This window comes from Mobula birostris, chromosome 5 (genome assembly GCF_030028105.1).
Source record: "Mobula birostris isolate sMobBir1 chromosome 5, sMobBir1.hap1, whole genome shotgun sequence".
Lineage (NCBI taxonomy): Eukaryota > Metazoa > Chordata > Chondrichthyes > Myliobatiformes > Myliobatidae > Mobula > Mobula birostris.
In genome coordinates, this window is record NC_092374.1 from 203,740,615 (window position 1) to 203,768,185 (window position 27,571).

General features: G+C 43.1%; 1 protein-coding gene across 1 annotated transcript; it reads right to left on the reverse strand.

Annotated features, from left to right (window-relative positions):
* Window positions 1-565: 565 nt before the first annotated feature.
* Window positions 566-19,986, reverse strand: LOC140198296 (zinc-binding protein A33-like). Its single transcript, XM_072259361.1, has 6 exons — window positions 19,472-19,986; window positions 8,030-8,125; window positions 7,521-7,754; window positions 4,961-4,983; window positions 4,744-4,859; window positions 566-3,253 (listed from the first exon to the last, which is right to left on the reverse strand). The coding sequence occupies exons 1-6, from the start codon at window positions 19,835-19,837 to the stop codon at window positions 2,700-2,702; spliced, it is 1,389 nt and encodes a 462-aa protein (XP_072115462.1). The 5' UTR covers window positions 19,838-19,986; the 3' UTR covers window positions 566-2,699.
* Window positions 19,987-27,571: the final 7,585 nt, after the last annotated feature.

Sequence of the window (27,571 nt, forward strand, 5' to 3'; positions counted from 1 at the left end):
TCTGTGAGTGGCCTATCGCTGTGGTAGGCAGATAGGGTCTCTGCCTCGTGTGGTGTCCCTCTCTCTCAATGAGGATAGTATCGTGGTTCTGTGTTTATGGATTGGACCATTGCGTTTCTGGACTGTGGACTTTTTCAGACTTATTGGTTTTATGTATGTTTTTATTACCTGTTCCTTTCTGTTTTGTTGAGTGAGGGGAGGGTGTTTGTGGGTTGATGATCTGTTAGTTTTTTGTGCGGGGGAGAGGTTGTTTTTTGGGGGCTGATGTTCCTGCTTGTTTTTGTATGCAGCAGGGGTTTTTTGGGGGGGGGGGGGTCAATGTTGTTCTTTTATTGTACAGGGGGTGGGTTTGATGTTTCTCTCTGAATGTCATTCCTGTTCTTTCTTTCTTTCGTGGCTAGCTGGAGATTACAAATTTCAGAGTTGTATATGGATACATGCTTTGATAATAGATCAATGTTTGAACCGTTGAACATACAGGGCCTGAGCCAAATAATGTCTTGTGTCCCCAAACATAATCTGAATGCATGCTTGTTGAGTAGGAAGCAACCACATAGAACAAGGATGTAATCACCTTCAGCTTTATTGCAACACTCTAGTGAAAGGTACACGCAAAATGTCACAACCTTAATCAAATTGTTCAAGATTCCCAGAATAAAGATAATAAATCATATTTTACAACATGATGTGGTTTTATTTTGTGTGTGAATGCAGCAAGCAGAAGATTGTTCGCAATTCCCACAATATAAAGTATGAAAATAAAATTTTGTAAAAGATTTGGAGCATTTTGTTTGGATCCAACAAACAGGATGGGTAAAGATGAACCAGTAAGTGTGCTGGCTATTTGATGAGTGTTACATAGAAGAGCAGAGAAGTGGATAATGCAAAGGATGCCCTCTGGGTTGTTTCCTAGGATGGAGTGCTACTTTATGAGGAATTGTCAAGCTACGTACACTGATACTTTTTGGGATTATTAAAGCGGGAGATGACATTTCTGAAATATATAAGACTCTGCAGAACCTAAAAAAGAGGAGATGCTGAGTAAACATTGTCTCTCGAGGGCAATCGGAAACCAGGGGGTTCTAGTTTCATGATCAGGAATTGCCTATTTACGTCAGAAGTGAAGTGGGATTACATCTCACAGAGGGTCATGTGAGACATTGGAATCCTCTTATGAACAGGTCTAAGGGGGTCAAGTCATTGGAACGTGCCAGGGGATTTAGTGGACACAGATGCCACATCAAGGTTTAAGATACATTTCGACAAGATCCTGAATAGAAAAGGAACAGATAGGTTGAGGAATGGAGATATGGAGGTATAGAGAGATAATGGGATGGAGGGATTCAGATGAAAGGAGAGATTCAGGGAAAGGAGGGTCAGAGGAACAGATACATAGAGGAATGGAAGGTTAGGGTAATGGATAGCGAAATGGAGAGATAGAGGAGCAGAAGATCAGACAAATGGAGGGATAGAACAGAGAGACAGAGAAACTGAGGATCAGAGTAAGGAGAGATGGAGGAATAGAGGAATGAAGGCTCAAATGAATGAAGAGAGAGAGGAGGAGGGATATAGGAATGGAGAATACAGGCAGATGTACAGTTTAACTTGAGATCACGGATGGCATGGGCATTGTGAGCCAAAGGGCCTTTTTCTGTGATTGACTCCATATTTTAATGCACACAGGGTTGCATTGCATGAATTTTGATCCACGTTGTTATGGGGAACAGAGAGGAAATACCCAACAAGATCCAAATGACTTTACAGAATTGGAGAGTTAGTTGAGAGAAGTTCCAACACATTGGGTCTGCTCTAATGACAGCCTCCACCACAGACCAGAGTTGTGGTGATTGTCTTTGTGGTGGAAACTGCACCAGTTACAGCTGCTGTGATGGTGGCTTCATTCCTGCTCTCTAAAAGTTTGAAAATTCAGATTTGTGAGTAGAAGACACGTAGAAAGGATTTCTCATACAGCCAATGGCTGGGATACGGACCTGGCTGCCTAAAGTGGGCCAGGAACTGAGACTGCCGCAGATGTTAAAGAGTGCAATGTGTCTGCTTGAAAGTGTAGAAAAATTCAGGATCACCTAGAAACACCCAGGGAACAGGACTGATTCCTTCACTCCTGCAGAGAGCTGGCATGGTCTTGTTGGGCCGACCAACCCCCTAGATGCTTCAAAAAATCTAATTCATTGTTCAGGGAACCTTGTAGCACAGAATTATGTCACCTCATCAATCATGTCTTTTGAAAAAGAGTATAAACACCCTCAACATTCCTGATAACCCTGCAGTCCCTCTCGTTCAGTTCTACTTAGACAATTGTTGTGAATCCCAAGGATATAATCTGCAGGAATATGCTGCCTTCATTTTAATGTCAATGGGGGGTTGGATGGTCTCGAATCACCAACAGTTCTGTGGTCAGCGTATGAACAAATAACCTGAATGAAGCCACAGACTGTGCAATACAGCTGGGATTTCTGCTCCTGGTTTTCCAGACTCTCCCTGTTGATGTCAGTGAGGTTTCCCAGAACCTGCACCACTGCCAGATCCCCACACTGTCCCGCTGAGTCCTGGGGCAGATTATTAGCTACTCATTGCAGACTTCCAATTCTCTCTGGGCTTCCTGTGAGGGCTCCCTATCGATATAATGTCTGGGAGTGTTTTACCCGATGCCAGCTACTGTTTTATTCCCAGGTTGGATCTTAATCCTCCTGGATTGTTACTCTGTGGTGACTGATTATCAGTGGGTCAGAATTCTTGCCATCAGAATTAAGACTTGGACAGAAGTAAGGGTATAGTTTCCCAGTAAATGTAGCAATGAAAGTGTAGATGTGGGACTGGTTATCCACATCATGAAAGGACACTTTCCTTCCTTCATAATCCAGGCAGATCCGGATCTTTCTCGGGTGAACACTCAGCGCTAGGCGTTTCCATGGCTGAGTACAGGCCGAGTACTCTGTCCCATTTCTCAGTGCCACCACCCAATATCCATTATCCGGATTCAGGATGATTTTCCCCTTCCTGTTGATGGAATCCTTGGCTATGCCGAAGTCCCAGTTAGTCTTATTCCCCACGTCCACCTCCCAGGAATGTCTTCCTGATGTGAATCCTTCTGATCCCAGGACAGACACACAGGGATCAAACCTCTGTGTGTTGTTGGGAAGATCCCTCCATTTCCCGGTGTACCTCACGGTTCTCAGATCATCGGACAGCAGAAGATACGGACTGGCTGTGTTGGGGTCAAGGACGACCGGAGCTGGGAACAGATGGACACAGAATGTCAGTCAGTCTCACTCACCACCCTCCCAACAGCACATTGGCGGCTCTGGAATCAGTAGGGATCCAAAGATCTAAACACAGAGACAGACCGATGACCGGTCTGCTCCCCACCTGCACAACAGGTAAAGGAGAGCACGTTCCTACCAGATGCAGCTGGGTGAGAGTGAAAGGCAGAGAGCGTGCGCGGAAAGACCAGAGGCTCTGTGTGAGGTCATGTGCAACACGGAAAGGCCGTGTCTGAGTTGGAGAGTGCTCAAAGGACAGCTGTACACATGCACCCCCAGTGGCATTGATACCTCTTGATCCAGCCCTTCCCCACATCTCTCAACACAGGTCACCACCCTCCATTCCCTCTATCCTTCTGTCCTGCTGAAAGCTCCAGACCTGCAATGTCAACTGTCCGTCATCCTGACATCCCTCTGCATCTTTCTCACAGCCCACAATGGGAATTCTGTCTGTTTCATCAGCAGACTTGGATACTTTGCATCCCACTGTCGCAACAAATCATTCATATAGATTGTAAAAGATTTGACGCCCCTTTGACATCACACCTCACAGCTGACTGCATTCCATTAAAGAGCCCTTTCCAAATTCTCATTTCCCCAAAACTAACTGGAGATGCTCTCAGAGCGTTCTGTGGAACTGCACTCAATTCCATGGTAAAGAAACCACCTTGGTCATCAGCCCTGGTGAGAGGGAACCCTCCTTCCGTACAGTGGTGGGGTTAATTTGGGGAAGGAAATGTGACCATCCGCAGTTTTCCTCATTTAACAGCAATGAGTGTTTGCCTTGTACAGACATCAGGAAGTGACAAGGTGTGATATAGGTGGAAACAGGCACATTTGAAAAAGCAACAGACATAGCCTCTTTAATGCCAAATGACTGCAAATGGATGGTGAATGTTGGTGCATGGCGGTGGAGATGGTGGAGGAGGGTGTAAATCACAGAAACTGAAAGCACAAGAGACCAGAGATCAGTTTCTTGTGTTTGTCCTGAATCTTGGAACATGCAGTCACACACACCACTCATACCTACTTTTATCTGAAACTTCTCAAGAATCCTGTCATTTCTCCTTTGAAATGATCACTGGGGTCGAGGATGACTAGAACTGGGAACAGATAGATGCAGAATGTCAGTCATTCTCAAGTGAAGTCTCTGCCTCTTGACCTTCACATTTCTTATCAGGCCATGCCCACCTACTAAGTCTTCACTGCCAACAGGAAATAACACAGGCATGGACGAGCCATGTTCAAATAACCAACATTCGACAGACTGCCACAAGGCCAACAGACATCACCAGGTCAGCGTTCCCCACATCTGCTCCCTCATGCTGCAATGAGATTTCTGGCCTGGGGGATTTATTTGTTAAAAGCTACAAGTGAAGTAATGCTGTAAATTGGTAAAAATATCAATCAAAATCAAATCAATGAGAGGTTTAAGAGCTGCATCACGAAGTCTCCACCCCACCTGCATTGATGACAGTCAGCATCTTCTTCCACACTCTGTACTGCAGGGAGCCAACATGCTTCCCCACATTTATTAAAGGGTAAACCTTCTGCATCTCTGGCACAGGTCGCTTTGCTCTGGAAGAGATGACAATGTCAGTAGTGATCCATTGCTTGGGGGTTAAACCATGTTAGAAATAGAAATTTCAACTCATATCAACACAGGAAGTAAGTTATACCTTTTCTGAGTTTCTGAAAATTTCTGTGGAATAAAAACAAGTATTAATATTTATGTAGAGATAAGATTTCAATCACAAAGTAATAGAAATGTTCCTGGGAGACAACATCTCTAAGATCCTATCCTGGGCCCAATATGGTGATGCAGTTACAAACAAGGCATGTTTGTGACTACATTTCATTCAGAGTTAGAGGAGATTTGGTTTGTCACCAAAGACTCACAAATTTCTTCAAAAGTACTGTGGAGAGCAACTTAACTGGTTGCATCACCATCTGGTATAGAGGGGCTACTGCACAGGATCAGAAAAATATGCAAAATGTTGCAAACCCAGCCAGCCCCATCATGGGCACCAGTCTCCCCAGCATCGAGGAGATCTTCAAAAAGTGAGACCTCATCTGTCATAAAGGATCCACATCACCTCTTCTCACTGCGGCCATCAAGGAGGAGGTACAGGAGACTGAAGACACGCACGCATCGTTTTAGGAACAGCTTCTTCCCTTCTGACACCAGAATTCTGAATGGACATTGAACCCGTGTACACTATCTCACTATTGTTCTCCTTTTTCCCTCTCTTTTTCACTAATTATTTACTTTTCATATATCTCTAATTTTTAAACTTTGTATTAGAATGCACTGCTGCTGCAAGCAACACATTTTTAATGACAATTGCCAGTGATACTAAACTGGATTCTGATTCTGTGATTCTACAGACGGATATCCCACAACACGAGGAAGAGTACGCGCTCACTGCACATCAGAACTGACAGGATTAAAAACTGGAGGCACCACAGGGTGGTTAAAACAGAAAACTGGCTCAGTCAGGAGACATTTGTCCTGCGTTCCCTCTTGGATTTACTACTCACTCTCAGAACAATCAGAACATTCTTCCACACTGCACAGTTATGGTCAATCTCCTGGTCTGAGACCAGTGAGTAGGGAGAGACTGGATAGCAGTCACTGGAGTTTCACTGTAAATGTTCTGTGATTGAGAACGTTGCTGTTGTTTCTGAATGAAGTTAACTTGATAAACTATGTGCTATTCTTATCACTCATTACAGGAATGATGCACAGGCATTGGAAAGGATGCATGTGAGGTTCATCAGGATGCTGCCTGGATAAGAGGGTATGAAATTTAAAATAGGAGAGGACAAGACTTCAGGTAGTAGCGGAAAGTTTAAAGGAGAGATACTGGGCAAAGGTTTCACACAGAGAGTGGTGGATACCTGGAATTTGCTGCAAGGGGTGCTGCTGGATGTAGATAATGGTGGTTTAGAGACTTTTAGCTAGACGTGAATAAACAGGAGGAGTGTGGTCCAGGTACATGAAGGAGGGGTTCAGATTAATATGGTATCATGTTCAACAAAAACATCATGGGACAAAGGGTATCACCCAGTGCAGACATGGCCCAAGTGAGAAGTGAGAGACGCTGATCAGATCGATATTTCACAGACTTCAATGCGAACAATGTTAAAGGTAAAAGGAAAACAATAAACAGGGCCGTTGACTAAACACCCAAATTGAAAACGAAGCCTACACTGCGGCTGAAAAGAACAACTAAGAATGAAACGAATACCGCTAGTCTTCAGAGTCAGTTGACACGACAGTACAATTTCTCAGGCAAGACGGAATGCATAATAGCTATGTCTAAGTCTCAACAAACACCAGGACGGAATGAATGGAGTTAAATACTATCACAATGAAATAATAATTAGCTGACACCTGCATGTTCACGAGTGCAATTGCCGAATCTGTGGTTGTGACAAAGGGCTGTTCCTGTGCGGTTCTGTTCTACGTTCTTCACATTGCCATAATTTCACAGCAACAAGCAGGGTCGAGATTTTGGAACTAGGAGGAATACTTATGCTACTGGGCACCAGAATTAGTGAAACAAATGGCACAAATCAATCTCAAGGTAGTATAAGGTGACATCTACCTATTTTGGTAATGAATGTGAATATTACAGGGGTTAGTGCATTTTATATTAGTGACCAATGGGCATGTATTTTCAGATGGCTCTCTTGGTGTACCAAATTTAGCACTGTGATCTCTAGTGGTACAGTTTCCTCTTCCTGGTGAAGTCCAACATGTCCTCTTTCTCAGCATTAAATTTCATCTGGCACCAAGTGACCACCAACCATCCCGCTTACATTACCATAACATCTAATTATTATCATCTCATCTCATTATTTCACCAAACATGTGAATCCACAATATGTATTAGCTGACTATATGGTGAAACAGAGTATTCAAAGGGAAGGGATCACTTGGTCAAATTCAGATAATTAGCTGAAGTAAAAGAATGGGTAGTCAAGTTTGAAACAGATACAGAGTAAGAGAGGGTTTTCAAACTGTGAAGTTTTGAGGTGAGAATGAAGCTGGATCATGTAGTAATGGGTGTCAGGGGCTGGTAATGCTAGTAAACATCGCTGTGGGACTGATGAGAGGAACGGCCTGACTCCATACCATTAGAGTAATAATAGATTACGGTTGAATGGCAAACTGTTTGATCTTAATAGCAGTGCGAACAAAAGAATGGAGAGAATAAAATCAGGTCAAGGTACTGTTAAAAATTTGATGCTGTCCTCTTCCTTCAGCCCTTCTTCAATGTCCTGAATGGTGTCTGAAAGTGATGAGATGACTTCTGTTGCATCCTTGATCTTTCCCTTCATCTCCAGGCAGTTTCTCTCTCTCTCCAGTTTGAGATCTTCCAGCGCGATCCTTTCTTGGTCACGGAGAAACTGATGCAGTGTTTCAAACTCTGCTTTAATCTGTTTCTCTGCCATTTCTCCTTGGTCCTTTGGAAAATAAGAGGGAGTTTGAGCACTGACAGACATTGTGTTGTTACCAGAATCAGTGACATCTCACTACTGGGAGCCAGGCAACAACTTACTCTGAACAGGAGGCTCTAACTAAGGTTAAGGGGGAGGCATATTAGTTTTCTCAGGATTTACCAGTACAGGAGGTCAGTGAGGGATAATTATGTTGACTGAATTATTCACTCGCAGTTAGAGTTTCAAAGCAAAACAAAATGTGATTGCAGCTTATGGAACAATGTGATATTATTATGTACCTGAATATGCTTTAATGTTTTCTCATAATCACTTTTTACAGCAGCACATTCCTCTTTCTTGTCCAGAATTGGCTTCAGTGAGGTTTTCAGTTCTTCCTGCAAGAGATCAGTTTCCTTTTACAATTTGGTGTCTCTGGAGGTCTGAAAACTAAATACTTTATTAACAGAGATTCTCAGAAAGGTTTCATTCTCTTAAATAAAGCAGTATAAACATTTCATTTAAAGTGAGAAGTATGTGCACAATAAAGTGAAACTATCTCCCCTAATATTTCAACCACAGAATTAACAATATCTGGGAACAAACCATTGGGAAAAGAGTTTTTAAGGATGCGCTCACAGGAAGAACGACAGAAATGCAATGACAGAGTTTAAGTGCCCGATAGTGAAAGGCACGACCAGCAATAGGATTATGATGGGTATCAGCTGGGTTGTAAGATATCATCATTAGACCATGACTGTGTCAGTTTTTTCGTTCTCTATGTGGCGTTCAAGATTATTTATTTGGAATTTAAATCCAGAGATTATAACTCTGAACTCACTCCATGTAGAATGGTATTTAATTGTAATGTTTTAAAATAAGATTATTGATGAAGGATATTAATAACATTACAATCAATTCAGTTAATGGAAATAATATGTGGAATTTGCGGTTGTCCCATGGGAAATTGATCAGATTTACGGTCTCAACGTGGACATAGGTGCTTTATCACTTCCGAGCTGTACTAATCCCACCTTATTGCCCTCGCATTCCACCCAACCAGCCTTATCCTCAGCTACACACCACAAACAATTTACAGAGGCCAATTAAACCAATATCCTGCATGTCTTTGTGATGTGGAAAGAAACTGGAGCACCTGGTGGAAACTCCCAGTGTCACAGACAGAATATGAAACTCCACACAGACAGAAAATGGGTCTCTGGAACTACAGCTCCAGTACCACTGTACCACACATGACTGACAGATACAAGATCCTGAAGGGTAATGGCAGAGTGGATGTGGAGATGTCTATTCCTGTGACAGAACCTTGAATTTAGGGTCATATTCAAAAATAAGGCACTAGCCACTCCTAAAAGGTTACTTTTCATTCCCTTAGAAAGTAATAAATGGTTGGAACTCCCTTCCAGTGAAAATGGCCCTGAATGTGGAGGTATCTTCTTGTGAAGCAAAAGGATGAAGGGTTCCTGGGGATGACAGGAATTGGATTGAGACAACAGTACAATCACCTCTGATCCTATAAGCTGGTGTCATGAGGGTGGGATCTGATCAATGCCTCCTCCTGATTCAAAAAGAGGATTAAAAAAAAACGAAGCTGGAAATCTGAAATGGACTGTAGATGTTGGAAATACTCAGTCTCTGAGTTTATGACCCAGTAAGTCTGTTTCAATGATTTCATGTGATTCTATGTTTGCACCTAACAATCTATCTATCTATCTGCCTATCGTTCTAACAGAAGGACATTTCAATGGGTACATTTAATGTCAGAGAAACGTATTTAGATTAGATTAGATTTACAATATACATCCTGAATTTGTTTCCAGACTGATTCCCAAGTTGCTTGAGGAAGAGCATTTCTCGTACCCGGTTAAAGTCGATCGTGCACATCGCTCTCTCCAGCTGAATCCGGCTGATTGCGCTAAGCCGCGCACCATCTTGGCACGTATCCATCACTTTCAAGTGAAAGAGCTGATCTTGCGCTGCAGCAGACTACAACCCATGGGGTACAAGGGAAACAAAGTCTTGATAGAAACATAAAAAATAGGTGCAGGAGTAGGCCATTCGGCCCTTCGAGCCTGCACCGCCATTCAGTACGATCATGGCTGATCATCCAACTGAGAACCCTGTACCTGCCTTCTCTCCATACCCCCTGATCCCTTTAGCCACAAGGGCCATATCTAACTCCCTCTTAAATATAGCCAATGAACTGGCCTCAACTGTTTCCTGTGGCAGAGAATTCCACAGATTCACCACTCTCTGTGTGAAGAAGTTTTTCCTCATCTCGGTCCTAAAAGGCTTCCCCTTTATCCGCAAACTGTGACCCCTCGTTCTGGACTTCCCCAACATCGGGAACAATCTTCCTGCATCTAGCCTGTCCAATCCCTTTAGGATTTTATACATTTCAATCACATCCTCCCTCAATCTTCTAAATTCCAGAGAGTACAAGCCTAGTCGATCCAGTCTTTCATCATATGAAAGTCCTGCCATCCCAGGAATCAATCTGGTGAACCTTCTTTGTACTCCCTCTATGGCAAGGATGTCTTTCCTCAGATTAGGGGACCAAATCTGCACGCAATACTCCAGGTGTGGTCTCACCGAGGCCTTGTACAACTGCAGTAGTACCTCCCTGCGCCTGTACTCGAATCCTCTTGCTATGAATGCCAGCATACCATTCACCTTTTTCACCGCCTGTTGTACCTGCATGCCCGCTTTCAATGACTGGTGTACAATGACACCCAGGTCTCGTTGCACCTCCCCTTTTCCTAATCGGCCACCATTCAGATAATAATCTGTTTTCCTGTTCTTGCCACCAAAGTGGATAACCTCACATTTATCCACATTAAATTGCATCTGCCATGAATTTGCCCACTCACCTAACCTATCCAAGTCACCCTGCATCCTCTTAGCATCCTCTTCACAGTTAACACTGCTGCCCAGCTTCATGTCATCCGCAAACTTGGAGATGCTGCATTTAATTCCCTCGTTTAAGTCATTAATATATATTGTAAACAACTGGGGTCCCAGCACTGAGCCTTGCAGTACCTCACTAGTCACTGCCTGCCATTCTGAAAAGGTCCCGTTTATTCCCACTCTTTGCTTCCTGTCTGCCAACCAATTCTCTATCCATATCAATACCATACCCCCAATACCACGTGCTTTAAGTTTACACACTAATCTCCTGTGTGGGACCTTGTCAAAAGCCTTTTGAAAATCCAAATATACCACATCCACTGGTTCTCCCCTATCCACCCTACTAGTTACATCCTCAAAAAATTCTATGAGATTCGTCAGACATGATTTTCCTTTCACAAATCCATGCTGACTTTGTGCAATGATTTCACCGCTTTCCAAATGTGCTGTTATCACATCTTTGATAACTGACTCTAGCATTTTCCCCACCACCGATGTCAGGCTTATCGGTCTATAATTCCCCGGTTTCTCTCTCACTCCTTTTTTAAAAGCGGGGTTACATTAGCCATCCTCCAATCCTCAGGAACTAATCCAGACTCTAAAGAGTTTTGAAAAATTATCATTAATGCATCCACTATTTCTTGGGCGACTTCCTTAAGCACTCTGGGATGCAGACCATCAGGCCCTGGGGATTTATCTGCCTTTAATCCCTTCAATTTACCTAACACCACTTCCCTACTAACATGTATTTCCCTCAGCTCCTCCATCTCTCTAGACCCTCAGACTCTACTATTTCCAGAAGATTATTTATGTCCTCCCTAGTGAAGAGAGAACCGAAGTAGTTATTCAATTGTTCTGCCATGTCCTTGTTCCCCATGATCAATTCACCTGTTTCTGACTGTAAGGGACCTACATTTATCTTAACTAATCTTTTTCTTTTCACATATCTATAAAAGCTTTTACAGTCAGTTTTTATGTTCCCTGCCAGCTTTCTCTCATAATCTTTTTTCCCTTTCCTAATTAAGCCCTTTGTCCTCCTCTGCTGGACTCTGAATTTCTCCCGGACTATACTAAAGAGGTGATGACTCAACGTCATGCCTTTCATGATGTACTGCAAACTCTGTGTGATGGAGGAATCAAGCACAGCCTGCGGTATCCGGCTGGACTCTAGATTTATCATCAAGATGGAAGAGCGGCTATAGTATACGATGACCCTATGGAAGCAACACGATTATTGGAAAGGAATAACTCACGCAAAAGGGGTGATGTATTGACACTGTTTATTCAGCTTATAGTTGTGCCGGTTTGCATGTTGGGATAAGGGGAGGGACCTGCTGGTTATATGTAGTTTTATAGTGCTGTATGCCGCACTGGGATTTAATTGCAGAGAATCTTCGAAATATGTCTGTTATTGTAATGGTTAAATTTGAGTTGGTGTCATGAATGTCCAGCTTCAGGTGCAGATATTGGATAACTCTGCCCAGCCCTAATAGCGTTTGTTTAACGGTATTACATAATTTGTGTTATAGATTTTCTTGGAGAGGGGGGTTTATGATAATTGTGTCATGTTAGTTACCTGCCCAGCAGCTCCTTTTGGGGTGGAAATGGGGAACTATGTGTCTGGTTTAGGGAGACATGGTGGGTTAGGGTGTGTGTTGTTCTTGTTTATGGCTCAGACATGTTATTTTTTGTGTATGTTGTGTTTTTATGAGGCTGCCAACCATTTTGCATTGTTTCCTATGTTTGTGCTCAACTCTAATAATCTCTTTTTTATTCTCATATGCAGAGGCCTTGCGGTAGAACGCAGCTGGGGGTTAAAGATATTACAATAGTCTCATAGAGTGTTAAGGGGCTTGGTCATGTTGTTAACAGGGATAAAGTTTTTAGGCATCTCAAATCTCTATCTGCAGATGTGAATTTGATTAGATTTAGGAATTTAGTAGGTATCTGGCAAGTTCAACATCCCACCGACAAGGACTATTCTTATTATTCTCATGTTCACAAATCTTATAGTAGAATAGACTATTTTTTCGTTGACACTCATTTAATTTCTCGTGTTACTAATACAAATTATCATAATATATTAATTTCTGACCATAGCCCCTTGACAACGTCCCTAAATCCCTCCCTTTCCAAACGTATCTATTCCTGGCGTTTTAACCCCTCCCTACTCACTGATAAGGAGTTTATAGATAATATCACCACCAGATTAAAAGATTTTATAGAAATTAACGATAAGTGCGAGGTGTCAGATTCCACACTCTGGGAGACATTAAAAGTTGTAATTCGTGGGTATATAATTTCATATGAATCCGCTGCTAATAGGGAGAGAGAAGGGTGATTATTAGAGATTTAGAATACTCTCCCAACCATCAAAGCGACATACCAGGCTTCGAAATCGTCTGAAGATTATAATAAAATAATGATGCTTAAATATAAGTACAATTGTATCTTGTGCAGTGAAATAAATAGCCTCCTCTTAAAATTAAAACAAAAGCATTTCGAAATGGGGGACTTCCTTGGGGGCTCCTGGCGCGGCAGCTCAGGGGCGCCCAGCCCTTAAGGTCAATTCATTGCATTAGATCGAGGATTGGTACCCTGTTAACTAACCCCAAGGAGGTAAATGACTGTTTTAAAGAATTTTACAGTGAACTCTACACTTCTAAATGCAACGCCACTCAATCTGATTTGAATGACTTGATCTGATTTGATTCTCTTGTAATGCTGAAACTTAGTGACGCTTCTAGGGAGGACCTAAATTCTGACTTCACATTGGAAGAAATAAATTCTGCCATTAAGTCACTTCCTTCCAGCAAGGCAGCTGGACCAGATGGATTTGGCTGTGAATTTTATAAGAAATGTTGTGATATCCTTGCCCCACTTCTCCTCAGAATGATATCTTGCTCTAAGAGAGATAAAGCCTTGCCTAGAACATTGTACGAGGCTAACATTTCCCTCATTTTAAAGAAAGGTAAAGAGGAAACAGATTCGGCCAGCTATAGGCCCATTGCACTCTAGAATTTCAATAGGAAGGTAATTAGTAAAACACTGGCTGACTGGTTAAATAAGCATTTGTCATCTATCATTCATCCTGATCAGACAGGATTTATCCCAGGTAGGTTCTCTTTTTCCAGTGTCAGATGTCTCCTTAATACTATGTATGCTGATCATGGGAAAGCTAATGGGGCAGCAATTTTATCCCTTGATGCACAGAAGGCTTTTGACCAGATTGAGTGGCCTTACATGTTTGAGTCAGGTACAGGTTTGGGTTTGGCAAGTCATTTGTATCTTGGGTAAAACTGATATACACCAGCCCAATGTGCTCTATTATAACCAATGGTGACAATTCAACTCTGTTTCCCCTACACCGTTCAGTCCAGAAGGGGTGCCCTCTCTCACTGGCCCTTTTTGCCATTGCGGTAGATCCCCTTGACCTAAAAATAAGAAGTCACCCAAATATTGCGGGTTTGAAAGTGGGAGGTATTGAAACACTTATTAGTTTATATGTCAAAGATGTGATACTCTACTTACAAAACTCAGAAAAGTCAGTCTCCCTTCTTCTAGATTTAATCACCTCTTTTGGCAGACTATCGGGATACTCAAATCAATTGGACAAAAAGTGACCTTGTGTCCCTCTCCAACGTCGACACTCAGGGTTTTTTGGAAAGTGCCCCATGCAAAGTAGTTAAAGATCACTTTACTTATCTTGGCTTGGCAATCCGCAAAGATCTTAAATTAATGTTTAAATTAAACTTTGTGGAGTTTATTTCAAAACTTAAACAGAATATAAGAAGTTGGAAAACCCTATCTCTGTCCATGATTGGTTGTATAAATTTAATTAAAATGGTTTTCCTTCCTAGGTTTCTCTACCTTTGTCAAAATCTCCCCATTTTTCTTACATCAGCCTTCTTTAAAGAATTGGACTCCATAATTTTGTCTTATATCTGGAATTATAAGAATCACAGGATTTCGAAAATTCATTTACAAAAGCCCAAGTCTGAAGGAGGGCTGGAACTACCTGTATTCAGACACTATTATTGGGCTGTCAACGCTAGGGCTTTAATATTTTGGCAACAGGTGGCTCTGCATAACCTAGCCCCTGGGGCTCCCTTGTGGCTATGTAAGGAGTCTAACTCTGTTGTCAATCCCTCCTTGCCAGCCATGCTGTTCTCCAAGTTAGAAAAGCCTGGGACTTCAAAATGTTTGAGTTTTATTTTGAAAAATTCCATCAGAATTCTAAATCAGATTAGGAGTGTTCTGAATTTACCAGAGACCTCTGTACAAACACCAATCTGTTTCAATCACTCCTTACTACCCTCATGGTCAGATAAAACCTACCATGCTTGGAGGGAAAGGGTCTAGTTTCTATTGAAGACCTGTACATAGAGGGACGGTTTGCAACATTTACTCTGCTGAAAGAGAAACTTGAGCTGCCTCATTCGCACTTTTTTCATTACGTACAAATTAGACACTACATTCAATCTAAGATTTGTAATTTTGAAATCCTTCCAGGGAAGCATATATTTTTTGATATTTAAAAGAACCCTCGTGACTCCAAGCATCTCGTTTCTAAGTTTGTACTTTTGTTTGACAATTGCACTGTAGCATCTATTGTGAAGATTAGAGATGCCTGGAGAGAGGAATTAGGCATTGAATTATCTGAAGCTGCCTGGGAGAAGAGTTTGTCTATGATACAGGTTTGCTCTGTTACCATCAGACACCAACTGATCCAGTTAAATTTGTCCACCTTCTCCACTACTCTAAACTTAGATTGCACAGGATTTACCCTTCTCTCTCGCCAACGTGTGGTAGATCCCAAGGGACGGAGGCCACGTTGTTACACACTTTTGGTTTTGCCCATGACTGAGTAGATTTTGGTCCAACATACTTACCTGGTACTCAAAGGCCTATAAAAGATCCTTCCCCTTGGAAGCTGGCCTCGCCACCTTTGGCTGCTTGCAATCTACTGTTTGTTTCTCTACAGTCATACAACAGTCTCTGATGCTGGGGATGACTGTCACCAAAAGACTTACCTTGAGGGAATGGAAATCACCCTCTCCCCATTCCTTTCGGAGATGGATGGCTGACATGATCTCAGTCATACAGATGGAGAAACTTAGGTTCTTGAGAACCAATTCAATTTTTAAAAAATCGGCTGTCTGGGATCCATGTCTTGCCTATATGAACGAGGCTGGGGGTGGATGAACAATTTCCCCCCAGCTGATTTCTCACGGCCCTCATTTGGGATTTAATGTTTAGTATGTTTGAGCACTTTGTACAATAGGCATCCCTCTAAGGTTATATCCCTTTTTTTTGCTTATTTCATTCTTACACATATCTGAGCTGGTATGTTCTTGTTGATTTCATTTTTTTTTGAAAATATTGAAAATGAAGTATATATAAAAAGCAGCAGCAAACCTTCAATAAAGACACAGAATTGCAGTACCCTAAAGACTACTTGTTCACCTGGTCATTCAACACACCACAGGCTCTCTCTCTCTCTCTCCCTAATCAGGGAAAAAACAGGTCTTCCCATTTCACAGCGAGAGGGGAGACATAACAAACAACTCGCCGATTTATGGTGTTAAAAGCCTGTTGCATCGCTTCTTCGGAGCTCTGCGCCCAAAGAACTCGGGTCTCCAGGCACACAGCCAGCAGCCAACTCACAGCTTTCAATCAGAAGGACATTTCACGAGAACTGGGGGAATTTGTTAACAAGTGTGGGATGTGTAGGACATTCTTTCTCAAGATTGTAGTTCAATTGCTGAAACACCTGCAGTTTGGTGAGTTGTGTCTCTGGGATGGGAAGTCCATGTGGTTTACCGAGCTGAGGAAAATGTTAAGATGCATCTAGATCACATCGATGTTTGCCCCCCAAGCATTCAACTGATTTCCCTCAGCCTATCTGGTGCAGTGAGATCCCTGACAAGGGAGCCTTCTGCATGAGGGAGGCTCTCAGAACCCTCACAAATGGATTCACTGATACAGTATGTATCTGCAACAGTCTTGACTCAACACATGCAAATGTCCTGGGTTGTTAATTATTTTCTGATTTGTGTTTGGTGTTCAAAGTACAAGACACCATGTGCACAAAACTTTCATTAGTAGAATCAGGTTTTGCAATTATCAAGGGAATTTCTATAAATCATTTGAAATCTTTAAATAGTTTATGCTTAGTACGGACTATACGATGCATGGTCATTTCAGGACTCAACACAGTGAAGCAAGAGTTTCAGATCATTCTGAAAAGAATTTTGCAGATCAGTGTGAATTTGTTGGCACCTGAATACAAACTCCACTCTGCAGAACAGTAGAGCATTAATGATATGAGGTTGAGTTATTCACAGGGAGTTACATAATGTATTGAATGAGTGACACATCAGTTATGAATGTTTGAAAAAATTATTTGAACCACAAACGTGAGAAAATCTGCAGATGCTGGAAATCCAAAGCAACACACACACACACACACACACACACACACACACACTGCTGGAGGAACTGAGCAGGTCAGGCAGCATTTACACAAAAGAGTAAACAGTCGACATTCTGAGCCAAGAATCTTCAAGAATCTTTATTCTTTGAAGTTTGGCATGCTAGGTTTCCCAGACTTGTTCAGGAAGAGTCCAGAATTCCAGCAACTGAGAGAATAATTCTTGTGGAATGCATAAGCTTAATGTGCGAGACTGTGTTGGTTTCATTAGGGAGATGAAAACACAAGGGATTGTGTTGCTCAGGGAGATTAAGAGTCAATGTAATCACCCTACATAGCATGAAAATTACAGCAGTAAGATTGCACACTGTTAAAACGCAGATGACATTCCAAGGAAGGGTCACATAGAGCCTACTTGCTGAACTGGTTGAACTGGTATTGGGCCAATTGATGGGAAGGTTTAGTCAAAAACAAGAGATAAACTGCAAATGCTGGAAATCCGAGCAACACGCGCAAAATGTTGGAGGACTGAAGGCAGGATAATTGTGCTAAAGAGTTTCAGCCCGAAATGTCCACTGTACTCCTTTCCTTGAAGCTGCCTGGCCTGCTGAGTTCCTCCAGCATTTTGTGGGAAGGTTTAGTCATCATTTACCAGTTTTGTTCCAGTGAATACATATCCTCTTCTTGTCAGGCCACTACTTGGTGTCAAGGATGATGTGTTTCCATGCCCATTTAACTAATTAATGAAGTAATTTATTGAGATTCAGTGTAGGTAGACCCTTCTGGCCCTTCGAGCCACATTGCCCATCAATCCCCCAATTTATTGGTAGCCTAATCGTGGGACAATTTATAATTAAGTCCAACCCGTATGTCTTTGGATTGTGGGAAGAAACTGGAGCATCTAAAAGAAACACACGCAGTCACAGGGAGAACGTACAAATTCCTTACCGGCACTGGCAGGAAAGTAGAAGAAGCACGAATTCTTTGAATGTTCCTGGCCACTGTGCAACAACTACCAGACAACGCAGACAGAGTGGAATCTTTTCCATCATTGTTTCGCTTTCCATCAGAGTACTTTGTGTGACTAAAATCTGTTTTTGGTAGGTCATCTAGCAGTTTAACCTGAAGCATCACCCCACTGTTGCATCAGTGTTCACCAGTGTAACCAAGGTCAGACTCTGTAGGAACGTCTCTGAACATTTCCCCAGTATCTCTTGGTAAGTAGAAGGTGACAGAGGGTGTTTACAGATTTTTTTTTTACTTTATAGAGATATGGAGTGAATTGGGCCCTTCTGGCCCTTTGAGACCCCTAGTTAACACCAGCCTGATCATGGGACAATTTACAATGGACAATTAACCTACCAAGTGAGAAAACCAGAGCACGTGAAGGAAACCCACATGGTCAAGTTGAGAATATACAAACTCAGTGGACCTAGATAATAAGGTTCATCTCCCATGGTGCAGGATAGAGGCAGTGGACTATGGGGTCTGTCTGGGATGACCGCCTGCTCCACATCTGAGGACATCTCTGCCCCAGGGCAGATGGGAAGAGAGAGTACATGGATGTGGAGAGGATGTTTCCTATTTTGGAAAAGTCTAAGACCAGAGGACACAGCCTCAGAATAGAGGGGTGTCCTTGTAGAACAGAGATGAGCAGGAATTTGTTTCGCCACAGAGTGGTGAATCTATGGAATTCGTTGCCACAAGCAGCTATGGAGGCATTCTTAAAGTATGTTTGAGGCAAAGGCAGATAGATTCTTGATTGATCAGGGCATGAAGGGATATGGGAGAAGGCAGGAGACTGGGTATGAGAGGAAAATTGCATCAGTCATGAGGAAGCGGTGGAGCAGACTCGATGGGTCAAATTGCCTAATTCTGCTCCTATATCTTATGGTGTGTGTTGGCTCACCGGAAGCCTTCTGGGTGGCTGGGCTCACCCCAGATAGGATGAGTTGTATTTTTTTAAATATTGGGCACATTGCAGAAAGAATTACAAGGGGTTGATTGGAAAACATCAATGTTTCAGGGACCTCTTGCAATTTGAACTCGAATTAGTTAAAATTCCGACACACAAAAAAATGGAGGAATTCAGCAGGTCCGGCGCCATCTACAGAGGGAAATACAATCGATGTTTCGGTCCCATTCTGGCTTCTGCTCCTGTCTTTCTAGTCCCGATTAAAGGTCTCAGTCAACACTTTATTCCCCTTGAGTTGCTGCCTGACTTTCTGAGTTCCAGCAGCACTTTGTGTGTTCTGGACCCTGTTCATCTTTCTGCGTTCCGAATAACGTTGTACGCCTTTAAACAGAAACACATTATCTAAAGTTCGGACTCTGGAGATAAAACTGACACGTTTGGATGTTTTGATTTTCACAGTTTGCTCACCTTGAACTCCTGCACGGCCTCTTCCAGCACCAACAGCTCGTGGCCACGATGATTCTTTGAATGCTGACAGAGCACACAGAGGGGCTGCTTGTCGGTCTGACAAAACAGGGTCAGGGTCTCCTTGTGGCGGCTGCATTCCTGCTGAGATGTCTCCCGTTTTGCAAACGACTCTACAATGCCGGCGAGGGTGCGATTTGGCCTCAGAATTTTGGAGGAAGTCTCTCTTCTGCATATGGGACAGGCCGCTGTTCCGGGTCGCTTCCAGTACTGAGTAATACAGGATCGGCAGAAGCTGTGATCACAGTCGATTAAGACAGGATCTTGAAACAGATTATGACACACAGCACAAGACAGGTGATCTTCCATGTCCAAGGACTCTCTGAGTTCACAGTGACCAACTAAAATGGTGCCCGAAGAGCGAAAAACGCTGGCTTTCACTTTCTGTTCCTGTTTTCTTTGCACTATCCGGAACTACAGCACCAATCAACACACCGTCTCAGTACTGTAATTTCTTCAGGTGGACTTTTCGCCAGCTCGCATGCACCTTCGGCCACGCTGTACACGCAAAAAAGCGGAAGTGATACAGTGTAAGAGGTGGATGCACGCTCGATTCAGCAATTAAAAGAAGTTTATATTAGTACAAGAACGGGAGGGCCATGGTTCGGGAGCAGATCATTGGGCTAGGCACAGGTTCAGCACAGAATAGGTGGGTCGGATGGCTTGTTTCACTCTCTATCTATGAATCTCTATGACTCGGAGCAAAGCAAATTCCATAAAGCAGGAACAGAGGAAACACAGCCTGCAGTAAGGAGAGAGATAGATTTCCTTCACAGTAATGATTTCCTTTACAGTTAGTGATTAGACAAAACGTGCCAATATAACGAGGTGAGGGGAAGTGGAGGAGCTAAAGCTCGGAAGTGATAGGTGGATCCAGCTGAGGAATGTTGACAGGAGAATGGGAGAGGAGAGAGGCTGGGAGGTGAGAGGTGGATCCAGCTGAGGAATGTTGACAGGAGAATGGGAGAGGAGAGAGGCTGGGTGGTGATAGGTGGATCCAGCTGAGGAATGTTGACAGGAGAATGGGACAGGAGAGAGGCTGGGAGGTGATAGGTGGATCCAGCTGAGGAAAATTGACAGGAGAATGGGAGAGGAGAGAGGCCGGGAGGTGAGAGGTGGATCCAGCTGAGGAATGTTGGCAGGAGAATGGGAGAGGAGAGAGGCTGGGAGGTGAGAGGTGGAGGTGACGCAGGTCTGCAGCTAGTGGAGTCCGATGGGACAGGAACCTGGAGCATGGAACCACAGTGGGAGGTGGGCAGGGAAACAGGAAGAGTGGGATGATGGGACACAGTAGGATGGGTATTTGGGTAATGGGCAGATGGAATGGGTGGAGGAGAGGAGGGAAATTGTCATGGGGAGTTGGGGGGTGGGATCAAGGACCAGGGACTGGAACAAACCTTGTTCAGGAAAGCCAAGAACTTTCACAGTGACTGGACGTTAATTCTCCCCTGTTTGACCACCTGAGCCAGAATCTTTAAAAAGACCGTTGTGTAAGTACATGGATTGGAGAGCTTCAGAACAATATGAGCCAAATATGGAAAATGGGACAAGTTTGTCGGCTCCATAGCCGGCAAGGAGGAGATGACTGAAGAGCACATTTCTATTTTGTGTTACTCTGTGACTACATTTCTCTAAGCCTTGAGCTCACTGATGCCCTCAGCTGTGTCATTCCCACTCGGCTCCAAACTTTCACCCTCATGGCATCCAGCAGTCGTTCACCAACTTCCCACATTTTCCCAGCAGCAACAGCAGGAAAGGCTCCAGCGAACCTGCAGCAGGTTAGACCTTGTAGAGGTTCAATGACTGTTCATCTTGAGAGGTAAAGTTCAATGCATACAGTTTGAGTTAACTGTATGAATTTAAATAACTTTAAATGTTTTTGAATTTCAAGAACTTGCTAATCGTGTGATTAATGTTTAAGGGATTTTGAATAATTTTCAAATTCATGAACATGGGAGGTCCACGAGCTGGGAGATGTTCAGCACTGAACTCAACAGAAGCACAAGGTGGGAATCATTAACATCCTCCGGGTGAAGGGCTTTGTTTGTGAGAGACTGGATTTTATTGATAAAAACTGTTGATTTTCCTTATAATCCCCAAATGGATGAGGTTGCAGCAGGGACAGAGATGGTTACTAATAGGGCAGCATCCCATGGGAACATAGCCCGTGCCTCGTGTTGGCTATTAAATTTCCACAAGATCTGAATATTCTCGATGGCAAGAGTACACTTTGAGGACTCTGGGGTTGGGGATGGACCCCAGTGATGGGGCAATTAACTCACGGTGAGCTGCTGACTGATTATTCAACTGAAGGAGGTGGGGAGTATTTTGTTGTCAATCTTCTTTATGTTGACCCCTGCACCCAAAGCAGTAAGTGCTTTCCTGGTGGGAGCAACATTCAAGATGCAGGCCCAGAGCATCAGTTGGTGTCCTTGATTTTTACCCAGGGTTGTTTCACACAACAACATTTGGCCTCGGAGATAGAAAAGCAGAACCCAAGGCCAAGATACCAACCTAACAGCACTGATTTGGCAATCTCCCAGTTGTAAGTACATCAGGTAGAAAGTGGGTACTAATGTTAATATTTCTCCAGAATAGATGCACAGTGGCATTTAAGCATTAGATATGTTGCTGAGAATTTGGTGAAGGGACATTGACTCCAATTCTTCCCTCTTGTAATATAGGTTTCCAGTTCATGTATTACTAATTACTCATTATTCGATTAACTAACGTGTTTCTTGAATGAGAATGCTTCCAGTTCTCTGGATGAAAATACTTTTAATTGTTTCTTAGGCCACTAAATAATATTTTGCTCCCTGCCTGAGTAATTTTATGATATCTGAAACCTGGTGTCAAAGACGGCAGTGAGCTTGAACTGTTTAACAGTTTCTCTGACAATCACAAATATGAAGCAAAACAATTAAAAGTATAACTTACAAGTATGAAAATCTCACAAAATAAATATATTCAGTCTAGATAACAATTGCACAATTACATACATCTATAGGCTTTTATGAGAAGAATTAGCTCCATTTAATCAACTCTTTTAATTTCACAAATGTAAACAGCATGAAACTTATCAACCTGAGTGTTAAATGAGCTGCCAGCACAAATGATGCCTGCGAGCTCGATTTCAACGTTTAAGAAAAGTTTGGATAAGTACATGGATGGTAGGGGTATGGAGGGCTATGTTCCCCATGTAGGTATGGGAGTTAGCAGTTTAAATGACTCAGCACAGATCAGATGGGCTGAAGTGCCTGTTTCTGTGCTGTACTTTTCTATGACTCTATGACTATAACCTCCCTGAAAACCAAAACTGGTTCCATGTCTGGACCTCTGTGTCACTGCGGGGAGACGGTGGGAGGCCTGGCCCCATTCGGTCCAATCCTGATGCACGATCTGTCTGAGAGTGGCAAGGATGAGTCAGGATGGGCAGCACTACAGTGTTTGCACATCCACCGGTCAGAGGTGAGTTGGTTTGTCAATCTGCTCATTTCTACAAAAGAATTGAACCTTTGATATCAAATGATTCACAGGAGTAACACATGACGAAGTTTAAATACTTCCTCTCACGAAAAAGTCAGAATTATATGGAGTTGGACCATTCAGTACTGAAGTTCAGAAAAGATCTTTATAAACAAATTGAATTTAAGAGCCAGGTAATGAATTGTTCTCTGTTACTTAGGGCTGTAAATATTCATAAAATGAAAAAGATATGTCAGGGAGAGAAGTTTAACAGCATAGACATTTACCATTTACTGTGCAATCTTGTAGTCCAGGGAATGTGCAATCATATCCCATATTGATGGGGCACTGGAATCACTGTCAATGCCACCACTCACTGTGTAGTCTTTATTGCCATGTGGTCACCTTATGCAGGAAGGATATGCTCAGGATGCTGATAAATCAGGAGATGATCCACTCGACACTGGATACCTGAACTCCAACTTATCCCTCAGTCATGTGTCTGGTCCAGTAACATTTCTGTTCAAAGATCATCACTCGAGATGTTGATGGTGGATGACTCACTGATAACAACATTGTTCAAAGTGAAAGGTAGATTGTTAGACTTTCTCCTTTTGGAGGTGTTTATACTGGTACTTTCGTGACTTGGCTGAGAATTGCCTCTTATCAACCTCTGTAGGAATATTGTCTGGGTCTTGCTGCAGGTAGGCAATGGCTGGCTCTTTTAGGAAGGAGCATTTAGTAAACAATCTGCAGATGTCATTGCACATCTCATTTCTGACGGAAGGAAGGTCAGTGATGAGGCTGCTGTCTGCAGTTCCCTACACAGTGCATGTGGAAGCCATCTCTTCTGGAGATGTACTTAAAGTGAACGTAGATAAAATTTTGCTAGATTCAGAAATGGAGTGTAGAAAGGAAAGGTTCAAAAGGATAATGGAGACCAGCCATAATGCATTAATTGGTGAGACAGGATTGAAATACCTGTAGCCCCACTCTCCCATGTTCTTGTGATCCTAAGACAGCTGGTCCAGGAAATTGCACTGAGGGGGATATTGTGGGTCTGGTTAAGTGACATATTTTATAAATCTACTGATTCCCAAGGTTACCTGGACTATATTTCTTTCTACCCTGTCTCCTGTAAAAATGCTATTTCCTTTTATCAGTTTCTTTGCCTCCACCACGTCTGTTCTCATTTTTTCCATTCCACATCATCAGAGCTGTCCTCCTTCTTTAACGAATGGGGGTTCTCTCCCTCTGCTATTTGTGTTGCCCTCATCCACATCTCCCCTATTTCCTGTACATCTGCACTCACCCCATCTTCCCATCAATCATAATGTCCCACTTGTCCTACCACTCCATGAGCCCCCACATCCGACACATTATCCTCTGCAACTTTCACCATCTCCAAAGTAACCCTACCGCTAAACATATCTTATGTCCCCCTCCCCATGCTTTCCATAGGGATCGCTCCTCTGTGATTCCCTTGTCCATTTGTCCCTCCCCACATCTCCCTCCTGTTGCTTATCCCTGCAAGTGGCCAGAGTGCTACACCAGCCCATACACCTGCTCCCTCACTTCCACTCAGGCCCCAAAGGCTCCCTCCAGGGGAGGCAACAGTTCACCTGTGAATCTGCTGTGTCTGGTGCTCCCAATGCGGCCTCCTCTACATTGGTGAGACCCATCAGAAATTGGGGTCCACGTCATCGAGCACCTCCACACCATCTGCCACAAGTGGGACTTCCCAGTGGCCAAACATTTTAATTCCATTTCCCATTCCCATGCTGATGTGTTGATCCATGGCCTGCTCTTGTGCCAAGATGAGGCCATCCTCAGGGTGGAGGAGCAACACCTTCTATTCCATCTGGGTACTGTCCAACTTGATGGTATGAATATCAATTTCTCCTTCCTGTGAACAAAACTCCCCTCCCCGCCCCCATCTATTCCTCACTCTGAACTTTTTCTCCTTCTCAGCTGCCTCCCCCTCCCTTCCCTTTCTCTTATTGTCCACTCTCCTCTTTTATCATATTGTTTCTTTTCCAGGCCTTGACCTTTCCCATTCACCTGCCTTCATCTATCACCTTCCAGCTGGCCTCTTTCCCTCCCTCCACAATTTAACTCAGACACCTCCCCCTTTGCCTCTCAGTCTGGGAGAATGGTTTTGGGCCAAAACGTTGACTGTTTTCTCTTTCCCGTTGACCCTGCCTGACCTACTGTGTTCTTCCAGCACGTTGTGTGTGTTGTATCCAACAATGTTGTTTAGTTTGGACCAAAGCCAAATGAAGTCTGGAGCAGGCTTTTCTGATTAAACCTCAATTAAGCTTTAGTGAGCAGGGTCTATGATGTACTAGCAGTGCTGTTAGATCTGCCAGCACCTTCCACAATTTCACTGTTGATTGGGAACTGACGGGTTCTGCAGAACTTCCCCAGATTTGGTCTGATCTGCTTTTTGTAGGCAAATGTGCTGAGGTAACATTGCAGTACAGTTATGTTGCCGGCATCTGTCTGTGAGGCAGGTTGGCTGCAAGTTGTGCCATTCATTCTGCAGGTAGGAGAAATTAATGTGGGGAGAGAGTGAGGAATGGAGAATGGATTTTGAAATCTCGGTCTGTCTCTATTGGTTTATTCATGTCCAAGCTCCGGTAGATTTTCTGTCCATCCTTTTGGCCAGGTTTGTTACCTGATAGACTTTCGTTTCATTTCCCTTCCTCTACATGGTCCCATTAACCCTTTGACTAGCCATACTACACGACTTATCTCAATGACAACTCTGATCACATCTCATCAGCAAAATTCTTTTTGTCTTGTCCAGCTCTCCTCAAGCTTTTCTGCAATTTAATGCTAACTTATTTTCACTATTCCACAATTCTTTGACATGAAATGTCAACTACTTTTCCCCTTCTCTATTTGCTGTTTCCAACATTTTCTGTTTTCCAGTGATTTTTAGCTGAGCAGGGTTGGTACCCTATATTGTAATATAAAATATAAATCCTGAAGCATCCCCACTGGTCAGGTAACAAATGTGGGGAAAACAGGGTCAATGTTACACATAAGGAACCTTTCATCAGAGCCAGAAAAGGACGATGACAAACTTGTTTTGATTTGCAGAGAAGAAAAAGGTGAGAGAAGACGGAATATCTTTGACAGGCTGTAGACAATGCTCATTAATGCTACAATATCTTTAAAAGCAGCAACTGGAGGCAGGAAAGATAAATGAAATGAATTGAGACAAACAGATAGAGCTTTGGAGGGAGAGGCCATTGTGAATCTTGCAATGTTAAATCACTGATGGGTGTAATGCACTGTTAATGATGAGGGCTGTCTCTCAATATACTGTACATTGCACAATGCAGAACGTGGAAAACAGATGGGTCCATGTGGGACTGTGGTGAGGTATTCCAGTGACAGGAATTTTAGTGCTCACACACACTGATAGAGAGACTTCTGGCAGAGTCATCACTCTACACCAGGGGTTCCCAAACTGGAGTCCACAGACCACTCAGTTAACGACAAGGGTCCATGGCATAAATAAGGTTGAGAACTCCTGCTCGGGAAAAGAATGTAACCATCCACCTTAGCTGTGTCCGTCATGATTTTATATCCTGTGTTTGGTGTCCCTAATCTAGAGAGGACCATACTGTGAAGACGCAATACAGTACAGGTCTACCCCATCTAATGATGTGGTTGATAAAAAAATAGAGTCATAGAAAAGTACAGCATGGAACCAGGCCCTTCACCCCATCTAGTCCATGCCAAACCACTTAAACTGCCTGCTCCCAGCAACCTGCACCAGGACCATAGCCCTCGAAACCCCTCCCATCCATGTACCTATCCAAACTTATCTTAAACGTTAAAATCAAGCTCACATGGATAACTGGTGCTGGCAGTTTGTTCCACACCCTCACAAACCTCATATTCCCTTTAACCTTTTCAGCTTTCATTCTTAATCCATGGGTTCCAGCTGTAGTCCCTTTGATGTTGCCAAAGAACCCACAATCACGTGAAACTTTGTGTAGTGGGAGGTATAGTGTTAACATGAAAGAGTCTGTGGGGAAAGGAGAGAACTGACAGGAACTGCAGTGCAAACAGGAAAGTTGTGGTTATGTGACTGTGCATCATGGGGGAGGGAAAGGAGAGGTTACACCTGAACTTGACAGGCAACAATATTCTGGCAGGCAGCTTGGAAAAGTTTCTAACTGAACTTTTGAAATTCTTTTAGGAAATATCAGACAGGACGGACAAAGGAGAGTCAGTGATTGTTGTTTACTTGTATTTTCAAAAGACATTTGACAAGGTGCAGCACGTGAGGCTGCTAATCAAGATAAAGCCTGTGGTTTCACAAGAAAGATACGAGCATGGTAGAAGATTGGCTCACGGCCAGGAGGCAATGAGTGGATGTTCCACCCTTCAGACAATTGATCGATGGTTTTCCCCATGTGATTGAGCACTTCAGCTTTTGTCATCCTGACAGACCTGTCAGATCTGAGTGGTACTTGACTCCAGTGCCCAGTATTCCATAATATCTCTCAACCATGTGTTCTCACAGCCCAGACCCCAATAACTCCCTTCTGGATGTTTTGA

What these genes read in the sequence shown, in the direction of transcription:
- LOC140198296 (XM_072259361.1), bottom strand. Translation starts at nt 19,837, where the DNA reads ATGGAAGATCACCTGTCTTGTGCTGTGTGTCATAATCTGTTTCAAGAT. An exon ending in AGGCCGTGCAGGAGTTCAAG is followed by an intron (nt 8,126 to 19,471) that starts GTGAGCAAACTG and finishes GATCTCTTGCAG; the next exon opens with GAAGAACTGAAAACCTCACT. An exon ending in GCTGACTGTCATCAATGCAG is followed by an intron (nt 3,254 to 4,743) that starts GTGGGGTGGAGA and finishes ATCTGTTCCCAG; the next exon opens with CTCCGGTCGTCCTTGACCCC.